Below are 12,928 nucleotides of genomic sequence, written 5' to 3' on the forward strand. Positions count from 1 at the left end.
TTACCAACTGCAGAAAACAGCAACTCTGAGGACTGATGATTTGATTGAGAGAAAAGAAAGGGGAGAAAATGAGAGAGGTTGGAAAAAAGAATAACAGAGGACTACAAAGATGAAACATGCACCTGGTGGGCAGTGGTAGGAATGAGGTCATTCCTAATCCTCATCCTAGAGGCAGCTCAGGAACTGAGCTTGAAGCCTAACCTACTTTTTCCGCATTTAAGACTTGAAATTTCCATCTCAGTTTAGGGCTTCTTTTAACTTTGAGACTGTGCTTTTGGCCAGTGAGGAGCTGACGTAGGGCATTAGGACCCAGCAATTGTTGTAGTGAGAGAGGTAGAATCTGGATCTCAGTTTTTCTCTCCAGCTCCCTCCTCTTCCTTTGTCATTCTAGCTGCCTGCTGCCTCTGCAGCGTCCCTCTTGTTTTCTCTGTGTTAACTGCCAGCGCTTTAGACACACAGGGTGCGAAAAGCAGAGCATTAGTTGGGACCTGTCTTGGTGACTCCATGGCATCCCCCAGAACCGTAACTGTCGTGGCCCTCTCAGTGGCCCTGGGACTCTTCTTTGTTTTTATGGGGACTATCAAGTTGACCCCCAGGCTCAGCAAGGATGCCTACAATGAGATGGTAAGTGAAGCAAATGGGTGATGAGGAACGCACCCCCAAGGGATAGTGAATTCCTCTCCCGTCCTTTTCTTCCTAGTCCATAGTCCCATCCCCTTATCCCCCACCCTACCCGGACCCTCCCGTCTTCCCAACAACTTTGCAGCTCGGAAGAAGCAGCTGGACAGCAGCGATTTCATTTTTTGCGGGCTCTGCCGAGAGCAACTGCTCTTCAGCCACTGAATGCCTGTTGGGGGAGGGGTTACCCAGCGAGTACCCCTCAACCCCCAAGCAATCCAGAAGGCTGAGACCTGCCTAACACCTGTCACCAGCAGGAACCCTTCCCTTCTTCCAGCACACCCAAAGTCTGGCAACCAGTCTGCAAGTCTGATTCCTTCCCTTGGAGCTAAGAGTTTAGCAAGCTGGAGAGTTTATCTTCGGGAAGAACAAAGGGGGAGAAGGGAAAGGGCTGGGAGAGAATGGGCTACTAAAACAAAATTTTAGGAGTGGGAAAGGTATTCTTCATCGCTGGCAGAGAGCTGATAGTATTCCCCTAGCAGCCTGGGTGTGTGTCTGTATCCTTGAGACAAAGCAGACTTGGCCCAAATAAAGGTCACCAAGAGCTTGCTTCTTCACCTTCTCTCAGGGGAGAGCTGGATGTTTTGTTTTATTTTGTTATGTTTGTGGGCTAATCTGCACAATCTGCAACGTCTGCCTTTTCTATCCTGCAATAGTCCTTAATCCCCACCTTGCCTCCCATGGATGCCCAGAGCCAGGCCCTCTGAAGGTTTTCCCCTCTGCAGAGTTTGAATCACAGAAGGTGACTAGCCAAAACATCTCCTCTGCAAACTGGGGGCTGGGCTCCCCAGTTGGCGTGAAGAGGACTTGTTCTTCTGCCTTAGAGAACGAGGAGATGGCAGGGGATGTTTCCAGCACTTTCAGTTTCTGGACTCACCCCTGTCACTTTGACTCTTTGTTTCCCAGCCTCAGCTGAAAAGAATCTGGTTCTCACTCTCTCTTTTTGCCAGACTGCCAGTAATAAGAGGGAGCCCATTACTGGGTTCTCAAGGTCAAGAAGAAAAGGAGCTTAGAGAAGGAATAAGGAGAGAGAGAAGAGAGAAAAGAGGGACTCCTCTTTAGGGCTGTGGCAAGGAGGAATAGCCCCACAGCTTGATAGGAATACATAGCAATCCTGGAGCCCACTGTGGAACCTTCAAGGGCCCCTCAACGTGAGCTGCATGTGGATGGAGACTGGCAAATAAATTGTAGATGTTCAGCAAATGTTTGCAGGTAGCTCTGGCTTCTGTCTCAGGGTTAGAGCTGGTGCTTTCCATGTCTCCCTCACCACAGGATCACCCTGGGATGGGGGAGGGTAGCTGGTACTCAAGGGCCTAGGTCTAGCTCCAGTGGCAAATTCTAATAAGTTTCTCCCTCTTCCTTTCCCTCCTCCAACATATTGGACCAGATTGAATTAAAATCAGGTCAAAAAGAATATCCAAGGCAGCCTGCAGAGGAGAGATGAGGTATCAGAAGCCACTAAAGGCAGAGGGACTGGGTGGAGGGGGAAGGCCACTACATTTTTGTCTTGGCAGTAGTAGTATAGTGTTAGATTACAAATAAATGAATATGCTCTTATTTTTCTTTACTTTGCATATATTTATATGTTTTTGTGGCACCTTAGGTATTTTAAGCTTTCCCTTTCCTTGCGGACACAGTACCCTTCTTCAGTATATTCTCCCCCAGACCCTGCTTAGCTGCTTTCCAGCCCCCATCCCCTGAGTTGCACTCTACATACAGTGTTAGGTTCTGCAGGCAATCCAACTAAAATGGAGTCACCGGGAAGCTTTCTACAGCTTAGCAGGAGCTCATGAGGAGGAGCAGCCACAAATGGGTTTACAGTAGGTTCCTTCCTAGGGAGTGGAGCTGTCTATTGCGATCTAATGAAAGGCAGAAGAAACAAATGTGAAGATTTCATATCTTACAAAGGAACATATTCAAATAGATATAATCTAAAACAGCAGTAGAGAACCATTGTGTGTGTGTGTGTGTGTGTGTGTGTGTGTGTGTGTGTACGTGTTTACACATAATTATGTGCTTCTGTGCTCAGGGGTATCTGGAGCGAATGGAAGAACTATATCTAGCTGGGAGATAGACTTCACAGTAGTACTAAGCTTGAGGGGGATTTTTAGATTGTCCTTTTCCAGATTCCCCTCCTGTATTGAGCACTGTGCCCCAAGCTGGAGATGGCTATCTGAGGTAGGGCCCACTGAATACTGCCTGGACTGACTTAGCTCTATTCTTGAACCCATAGGAAATGGAGAAAATTCAGTTATAGTACAAAGAAGGTGCTTAATTTATATTTGTTGAATGGATGGGTGAATGAATGAATCACTGTAGCACTGTCTTGGCTGGTCACCACCCTTCAGATTTCTCTCTTTGATTCTCAATTATATAGTTTAAGAGCTATTTCCTGATTCTTAGAAGGGAGCTACAGCCCCTCAGGACCCCAACCCTAGATCAGCTGAGATGATTATCTGAGATTTTCTGTTTTCAATTTAGAAATGATTCCTCTGCATCAATGGAATTAGTCTTATATTGACAGTGGTGGCCTTTATTAATAAGATCTCAAAATATTGTTGCTGTTGTTTTAATATTATTTGTTCTTTAAAACAACTCTGTGAAGTGTTTTATTATTTATTATTATTTTCATTATTATTTATTCTTATTTTACTGATGGATAACTGATCCAAGATCATAGGGTAAGCTATTGTTGGAGCAGATTCCGTGATTCAGTACTTTCAATAGAGGAGTCACTAAATGGTTACAACTGCTATTTTGGATGTCAGAATTTACAACAGATTCTTGAAATAATCTGGCACATTCTCTCTCCTTTTTCTGTATAAATTCAACTGTCCCAATTCATACCTTGGGGTTTCATTTTACTTTGAAACCAATTTTTCAAATTCAATTTTTTTCTTTTCTGCCAACTTCTTTTTATTGTTCTAAAGCCATTAGTGCAATGCTTAGGTGTTATCACTGCTAAAAAACAAACAGACAAATGACTATGAACTTCTTTCCTGTCTCTACTCGGGAAGGAGAGAGAAATTAGTAGGAAGAATATAGGCTTTGAGTCATATACTTTGAATCCTGAGTTAGTGTCTCAATTTCCTGATCTATAAATTGAGGATAATAATACCTACCTCAGAAGGTTGTTGTAAATATTAACTGAGATTACATATGGAAGCATCTGGTACAGTGTTTGTATATGATAGGTGTTCCAAAAATGTTCTGAGTGAGGTGATATTGATAATTGATTCTATTTTATGCAGTGAATTCCTCAATTGAGGGATTTCTAAATTGAGGGATTAAAATCAGGCATTTTGAAGAGCAGGATGTTATTTTCATTTGCCCTGGTGAATAGGCTTTAAGCAATCAGCTAATATTGAAAACTCCACACTTGCTGATGGGTAATGCACAGTGGATCCCATGCAGAATTTCCAGGTGCCTTTCTTGAATAGCCCATGTTGTGTGTGTTGTCCTATACCTCCTCCAGATTTAGGAAGTTGTCATTATAGAGTATTCTAAATCCCATGTGAATTTAACATGACCAACCACTCCTTTGACTAAATGCCTTTATTAATTCACTTGAAATTGGAGAGAGCATTCACAAATGCTGCTAAGCAGCTACCTGTGCAGGGATGAGGAAAATATGAATGGTTGACTTGCTGTACATTCAGCTCCTTATAGCAGAGGTTCCATCCTATAAGCACAAGGGGCCACATAAAAAATAGTAAAAGAAACACCAAAATTCCTGTTACAGTGAAGCCAAGGGATTTTGGCCTTCAGGAAGACAGGGCAAGTCTCTGCTTCTTTGCATCCACTCATAGGGAAGGTTTGTTGATTTGAGTTATATGCTTATCTATAGTTAAGTGCCCTCCTGTTTGTGTAACCCTGGGGAAACACTCCAGATATGTTTGGGCAGTTTATTTAATGTCCATAGGTAATATTTTATGCTTCCAATCACTGCCATTAATTGCTTTCCAACTAAGCAATAAGACAGTAATTAACTGATGTGACTGCTCTGTGAAGTGGCACAGTACGTTTATTCCCTCAGAGAGGAAGGTGACCCTGAACTGCAAAATGACTTTGCTTAGTTCCACAGCTAGCCATCCCAAGCTAAACTATATTGGAGCTTATGCCAGGGAGCTTGTAACTTCTCAGTGGCCAACAATTGTGCTTGTTTCAGGGTGACTTTTGATTGAGAGTAGAAACCAGACCCTTTTGCCCTAAAATGCAATCAAGGAGGGATCCACCTTTGTTAGTAGGACTAGGGTTCCCAGCTTCCTCTTTAGGTGAGCATTCTATGAAGTAGTTATATATTACAGTATATTTATTATATATATTTTATATGTAGTGCTTAAAATGTGTTTATCCTTCATGTGGATATTAGGCAATTAAACATATGATGGCTTTTTATTGCATTTAAGAAATGATCTGTGATCCACATGCTGCATTTTCTCCTACAGGGATTTAGGTAAATCATACTTGAGTCAGTAAATTTTGCAGCATTTATATAGGCATTATGGTGTAAGATAGCAACCAGACTGAGATTTTTTTTTAATTAATGAACTTTATTTTGGGGAGGGCAGTTGTAGGTTACAGAAAAATTGAGCAGAAAGTACAGAGTTCCCATATACCCCCTCTCCCCTATTTTCCCTATTATTAGCATCTTGTATTAGTGTGCTACATTTGTTACAATTGATGAGCCAATATCTACAGTAGGTCCTTGGGTTACATCGGAGATCCGTTCCTATGGCGTGATGTAACACGATTTTCGCTGTAAGTTGGAACCCACCTACATAAGCACCTACGTCACTCACATGGAGCACATACACAGCAGTAATGAAGTGAAACAGTAAAAAAATTTAAAAGAAAGATAACAAGTCCTGACCTTTACTTGTGGTAAATAAATAACAAAAAACATAAAGCACATATGTACATATGTCGAAATGACGGAACTTTATTTTTTATAAATGCTGTAAATGGTAGATGGCAACGTAACCATGAAACAACATACGTCGAGTCTGACGTAACCTGAGGACTGCCTGTATACATAATGATTAATGTCTATAGTCTACATTAGGTTCACTCTTTGTGTTGTACATAGTATGGGATTTGACAAGTATTTTTGTCAGTATCCTCTTCTGCTTTCATATAGTTTCTTCCCTGTATATTTTATTGAAGTATAACATACATACTAAAATGTGCACATTAAGTGCAAGGAATTTTTTACTCCTGTGTAACCAGCACCCACATCAAGAGACAGAACATAACCAGCACCTCAGAAACCGCCCCTCAATGCCCCTTCTCGTTATTACCTCCCCAAGGGCAATTGGTATACTGACTTCTAACAATATAAATTAGATTTACCTGCTTTGACCATTATATAAATGTGATAATGCAGTATATCAGCCGAATTATTTTTTCTTTTACTTAATTGGCATTGGTGAACTAAAGTGGACCAAAACACTTGCTCCATATTCCTATTTTATCCTAGTATCTGGCTTGGATCTGTTGTTAATTGTAATTAAAGATGAATATTATTAGACATTTTTGAGCTGTTCAAATTTAATGTCATTAATATGAGATCATGGACCCTGAAATATTGTGAAGAATAAATGACAAAAAAGGTATGACTAAAGGAAGACTCCATATGCTTTTGATTCATATCTGAATCATATCTCCCCATATGACAAGAATGGATCTGCTTGTTTCAACACTATTATTATTAAAATAATTACTGTGGTTTGCAAATTTATGGGTTTCTAATAGTGTAGTTCATTATTGTGTACCTATGGCCCTTGGTTGATGCTATGATTCTTTGACTAAATCTCCAAAATGCTTATTTAATTTACAAAATGGGAAACCGATGTATTAAAAAAGAGAAAAAAAGAAAGAAAGAAAAAAAACAGAAAAAGAGAAAAGAAATTAAAGATCTAAATAAATTAAATGACATTCTAAAAAAATACTTAGCAATTTTCTCCAAGCAATCTAGGGACAAAAGAGAAATTGGAATTTAGCTTATCTTAAGAATCCTGGTCCAAGAATATTGCTGGATGATTGCCTTTGATTAAGGGATTTGAAACATTCTCTTTCCTGATTCCTTTCCCTAATAAGAAACTGTGATTACAGTATCTGGGTCATTGCAATGGAAAGGAAATGGACCTAACAAAGTGAATTGCAAGTGTCTTTTGGGAGAGTCACTCAGTCAACCCCTCTTTATTCTTACAACAACCCTCTTTATTATTAATACTAGAGGCCCGATGCATGAAGATTCGTGCAAGAATGGGCCTTCCTTCCCCGGGCTGCTGGCCACTCAGGCTGGAGCCGCCTTTCTGCCTTCCCATGCTGCCCAGAGGCCCAGAGTGGCTAGGGCAGTGCAAAACACAAGCATCCTGCCCCCAGCCACTTGGCGCCTGTGTATGAAAATTAACCCTCCATCTTTGTTGGTTTAATTTGCATATTCATTCCTGATTGGCTGGTGGACATCGTGAAGGTATGGTCAATTTGCATCTTTGTCTTTTATTAGTGTAGATTAGAATTGAGGTGGTCTGGACTAAACATTGATGGGACTGGCAATCTTTTGATGTCTCCATCCTATTCCACAGAAAAAAATAAAAGATTTCCTATGATATCAAGACCCTATCTAAGCTTAGTTCTATTTCTAACAAATTAAGTATTCCCTGTCTTGAGTCTTGGAGAATAGATGCTGTCTGTACCTATTCAGATTTAAACTAATGATTTGATGACATAACTTATCCAAATACAGTTTCTTCTTGAGTAAAGGAGGAAAGAAAGAGGCAACAGCTGCATAAAAATATCCACAGTTGCAGTTTAAGAGGTTAGATAAACAACTGAAAAAGTAATATGGAGTTACACCAAATAGAGAGAAAAAAGATCACTGAAGCCACAGGAACATGATTTAAAGGCCCAGAATTTGGCCCTAGGATACAGATTCCACTATAATATAGATCAGAATCTATTATTGAATAATGGGTGGTTAGCCCTAACCAAAAAAGAAGCGCTTTGCAGAAGCCACTCAGCCAGCATCAGGAAGGTTTGATTCTAAAATGATGGTAAGAAACTCTTCTTTGCTGCTGTGTTCATCATTCCAGAAGCTTACCCTTAGGATGTAGGAATTGCCTCTTGGGAAGCTTTGTGTCACTAATAGATATAGTCTTTACTTAAAAGTGTTAAGCAAACCGCTTGGGTCTAGATTTATTTTCCTAATGTCCCCCTACTACAGTCACCAGAATACAAAGGGGGAGAGAGTGGGCAGGTGGCATCTAGATTAATGGTGAGGGGAAATTGGAAGGTTTCTCCTCACCACCAGGTGACCTAACCCTCAGCTCTGCTCTGTTCCTTGTGGGTCTGGCTCAATTCAGCCCAGGGTTTTACTCTGCCTACTGGTCAACCCCTCTCACAATTTCTCTCTGAAAAATCCCCAATTTAAACTAAAATGGAGAGAGGAAGGAAGACTGACTAACATTTTGTATTTTCTTATATGCTCAGGAGCAGGGTAGGGACTATGATAAAGTGAAATTTTGGGTTAAATAAAGATAGGATCATACAGGAATGGGATTAGGAAGAGTTGAGTCAGGGTTGTGCAAATGTAGAGTTGGATCCCGCCTTTATTTAAAATTTTGACATTTTGTTTGTTATGGATATTATTTACCTTAATCAATTAGTATTTTTGGTACTCTCTTAAATTTTGTACTCAAGGCAAATAGCCTCACTTTCTTAACCTTAGTCACAGCCCTACTAAAGAAGATGAGACTCAGAGAGCTCAAATAATTTGCCTATGGACACTCAACTAGAAAGAGGCAGGGATGGGATTTGAACCCAAGCCTGTTTGAATCCAAAACCATGCTTTTTTAACTATACCATCTGTCTTTTAACAGTCCTCATAGGGGGTTATCTTGTACCACTCATGGTAATTAACTCATGAAATAAGGGTGCATTCACTTGTCCAGAAGTGAGAGAAATGACTTAACATTTGTTGGAAACCTAGAGAGTGTGAACACTATTCTAAGTGCCAGATGCTTCTGAGAGGTCAAGTTGGCTTTCTGCCCAATTCTTATACTTGTCTTGCATCTGGTGCTTTTGACTAACATCTTCCTTTTTCTATTTTAATTTTTAAATTATTAAAGTATTATTGCCATACAAAATTATATTAATTTTAGGTGTACAACATAGTGATTCTACATTTTATATCTTATAATTTATCAGCACAATAAGTGTAGTAACCATCTCTCACTGTACAAAGTTATTAACAATATTATTGCCTATATTCCCTGTTCTATATTCCCATGGCTTATTTATTTTTTAACTGGAAGTTTGTACCTCTTATTCCCCTTCACTTTTTTTAAAAATATATTTTATTGATTTTTCACAGAGAGGAAGAGAGAGGGATAGAGAGTCAGAAACATCGATGAGAGAGAAACATCGATCAGCTGCCTCCTGCACACCCCCCACTGGGGATGTGCGCGCAACCAAGGTACATGCCCTTGACCAGAATTGAACCCGGGACCCTTGAGTCTGCAGGCTGACGCTCTATCCACTGAGCCAAACCGGTCCTGGCTCCCTTCACCTTTTTCATCCATCCTTCCACATCCTCCCCTCTGGCAACCATCAGTTTGTTCTCCATATCTATGAGTCTGTTTCTGTTCCACATATAAGTGAAATCATATGGTATTTGTCTTTCTCTATCTTACTTATTTCACTTAGCATAATAGCCTCTAGCATAAAAGCACACTATCTCAAATGGCAAGATTTCATTCTTTCATATTGCTGAGTAATATGAGAGAGAGAGAGAGAGAGAGAGAGAGAGAGAGAGAGAGAGAGAGAATGTGACATCTCATCCATTTATTGATGGACACGTAGGTTGCTTCCGTAGCTTGGCTATTGTAAATGAACTTAGGGGTGCATATACCCTTGCAAATTAGTGTTTTTATTTTGCTGGTAAAGGGTGGAGAATAGGGGACCCTTATTCACTGTTGGTGGGATTGTAAATTGGTTCAGCCACTATGGAAAACAATATGATGGTTGATAAAAAAATTAAAATAGAACTGCCATATGATCCAACAATTCCACTTCTGAATGTTTATTTGACTAGTCTCTTCTTAAAACTCCTCTTGGCCCCCATGACCCTGTTTCTGCTAGTTTTCCTCATACTTTTCTGACCATACTTTCTTCTGTCTACTTTGTGGACACTTTTCATCTCCCCATTTCTTAAATGTGTTTCACACAACTTTTCCCACTGTATACATTCTACCTGGACATACTGATGACTATCCATCCTGTATTTTTACTGCAGACCTCTCTTACTGACTGCCTACCAAACATCTCCACTTAGATGTCTTAGAGATACTTCATCTCAGAAAAACCCAAATTGAATTCCTCACTCCTTCTTGACCCCAGGCACCCAAGCCAGAGACCAGAGACTTGTGTTCTCTTTCCCTCAGTGTCCACATCCAATAAGACATCAAATTCTGTTAATTTTGCATCCAAAGTATCCTTGACTCTGTTCCTTTTCCTCTATCCTTACTGTCATTACTCTAGTCCAGGTCTCTACCTGGTTTCCTTGCTTCCTACCTGGTTTCCTTACAAGCAAATTATATTGCTCCCTTTGGATTATAGGATAAAGTCTAGCTCCATAACGCAACATATGTGATCTGATTCATATCTAACTCCCCAATTTCATGTCTCCCCTCCTGCCCCCAACCTATGCTGAACTGGGGCAGTATGCACAATACACCAGTCTAATTTGTTCTTCAGGGCCTTTGCTCATCCAGCTTCCCCTGCCTGCAATACACTTTCTTTATTGATCTTGCAAACAATTGTTCTTCTTTTAAGTTTCTACTCTAGCTTTTCCCAGTCCTCATCTAGGAAGACTTACCATTCTCTTAGGTGTACCTCCATTGTACCCACTTACATAATTTTATTCAGCACCCATAATACTTTAAAAAGTATTTTCATTGATTTTTAGAGAGAGGAAGGGAGAGGAAGGCAGAGAGATAGAAACATTGATGAGATCGTCTGCCTCCTGCATTTCCCCTACTGGGGATAGATCCTGCAACCTGGGCATGTTCCCTGAGTGGGAATCAAACCAATGACCTTTGGGTTCATGGGTCAATGCTCAACCACTGAGCCACATCAGCCAGACTCACCCATAATACTTTATTGCACTTATGTATTTGCATAACTATTCTTCGTCTTATAAACTCAAGCTTCAGGAAGACAGGGCCTTTGAATAATTGATATCTCTATCCAGAGTACCTAGTCCAGTACCTAGCATAAGGAGACAATAAATATTGAATGAACTAATGGATACTTAATGAAAACAAAGCAGTGGGCCAACCCAATAAGACACAATAAAATCTCATCAATTTATTCTGAGGATCAGGCCACTATGAATAGTGAAAAATATGATTATCTATTAGGCTAAGTTCAATATAATTCTATTACTTTGTAATATATCCAGTGACTACCTCCTCTGTCCTATGATGTCTCCTTTTGGGCTACAATTAGACATTGTGCAGACCTCTGTTATATATCACTAACCATGCTGCTTTATAATGCTCTTTATGTATCTCTTTCCCCCCACTAGACCAAGAGCTTCTTGACCCTGTCTTATTCATCTGTATATCTCCATCGAATAATCCATAGTAGGTGTTCAATAAATATTTGTTGAATTAAAATTAATGAAGTTGAACCAAGTTAATCAAAGGAGTGTCTTGTAAATGCCTGGGGATTTATCTCAATGACCATGAGAATAATTTTTGTCTTATTATATTTTAAAGATACACAAGGGGCTGACATTTACATACATTTACATTTTCTACTTGCTTTAGCACACACACACTTTTTTTAAACCAAGGTCACAAATATAAACTCCAGCTCAGCTGAAGTTTCTGATGATCATGGATTTCAAATTAGGGAAGTCCAAATTAGTGAGGCTTTACCATACTGTGCCTTGCCTTGTTTCATTTTTGTTGATATTCATATGCATCTGGGTTTGGACAAGGCGGGCACTTGTGGATGTGGTTAATCTGTACCAGTTTTTATGGGCCTGATGAATTTTCTTTTAAATTCTTAATGTTGTTTATTATTTATAATTAGGGAAAATTAAACTATAAAGCCAAATTCTCTTACCTTCCATGCTGTTACTACAGTTTAAATCATTTAAATTACAGGGATCTCAGCAGATTGCTAGCTTTTCTTCTTATCTTAATTACAAGGCTTTTGTTTTGGGGAACAGTAAGAAAAATGGGATACCCTTGGCTGGTGTGGAAAGGGAATGGTGGGGAAGGAGGACCTTGCTTGTGTTAACTTCATAGTTAATGTGGTGATTTCCTTATGGTATTCCACTTTAGAAACGTGCTTACAAGACCTATGTTCGAGCACTTCCTCTGCTGAAGAAAATGGGGATCAATTCCATTCTCCTCCGTAAAAGCATTGGTGCTCTTGAGGTGGCCTGTGGCATTGTCATGACCCTTGTGCCTGGACGTCCCAAAGATGTGGCCAACTTCTTCCTGCTTTTGCTGGTGTTGGTTGTGCTCTTCTTCCATCAGCTGGTCGGTGATCCTCTCAAACGCTATGCCCATGCCCTTGTGTTTGGAATCCTACTCACCTGCCGCCTGCTGATTGCCCGAAAGCCTGAAGACCGTTCTTCTGAGAAGAAGTTCTCGCCCCAAGGAAACGTAGGAAATGCGGGGAAAGCAGAGGAGCAGCCCTCCTTATATGAGAAGGCCCCTCAGGGCAAAATGAAGTTGTCATAGGAAAGTGAAAGTGCAAAAAGTGGACCTTCCAGGCAGTTGCCTCCATGACACCCAGGAAGATGTCAGTGTGTGTTTTTCATTTGCTTTATTTATCTTGGGGGGAAGGGAAAATATAATCTACAAGATAATGGCCCTGTTGGTTTGTGTACACGTATACCCTAAAATGACCTCCCCACATAGACAGACATATGTGTACCATCTTTAATCACTCTGGAGCAACTCTCACATCTTGCTGCATGTACATGTATATGGCTAACTACTGAAGTGTTTTTGTGAGATGGACTCTAGCAAGCATGTGACTGTGAGACTGTATATATGGGAAAATATATTTACTGTGTGTGTGCATGCACATGTGGAGGAGAAGGCTCTGATCTTGAACTAATCCTGCATAGGTATCCTTCCCTTTACAAACCCAGTCTAATGAAGACAGAATAAAATAAACCTCCTATAAAGAGAATCTACTTTTGGTATAAAACAAATGATGTATT

At 40.2% G+C, this 12,928-nt stretch overlaps 1 protein-coding gene across 1 annotated transcript; it reads left to right on the top strand.

Annotated features, from left to right (window-relative positions):
• The first annotated feature begins 504 nt into the window (after window positions 1–504).
• TMEM35A (transmembrane protein 35A) lies at window positions 505–12,474 on the top strand. Its single transcript, XM_008156549.3, has 2 exons — window positions 505–624; window positions 12,036–12,474. The coding sequence occupies exons 1-2, from the start codon at window positions 505–507 to the stop codon at window positions 12,438–12,440; spliced, it is 525 nt and encodes a 174-aa protein (XP_008154771.1). The 3' UTR covers window positions 12,441–12,474.
• The last annotated feature ends 454 nt before the right edge of the window (window positions 12,475–12,928 follow it).

The sequence above is a fragment of the Eptesicus fuscus genome, chromosome 1, assembly GCF_027574615.1.
Source record: "Eptesicus fuscus isolate TK198812 chromosome 1, DD_ASM_mEF_20220401, whole genome shotgun sequence".
Classification (NCBI taxonomy): domain Eukaryota; kingdom Metazoa; phylum Chordata; class Mammalia; order Chiroptera; family Vespertilionidae; genus Eptesicus; species Eptesicus fuscus.

Bases quoted from the DNA above. Each gene is read 5' to 3' on its own strand.
- TMEM35A (XM_008156549.3), top strand. From the start codon at position 505: ATGGCATCCCCCAGAACCGTAACTGTCGTGGCCCTCTCAGTGGCCCTG. The intron at 625-12,035 runs GTAAGTGAAGCA...ATTCCACTTTAG, and splicing joins AGGATGCCTACAATGAGATG to AAACGTGCTTACAAGACCTA.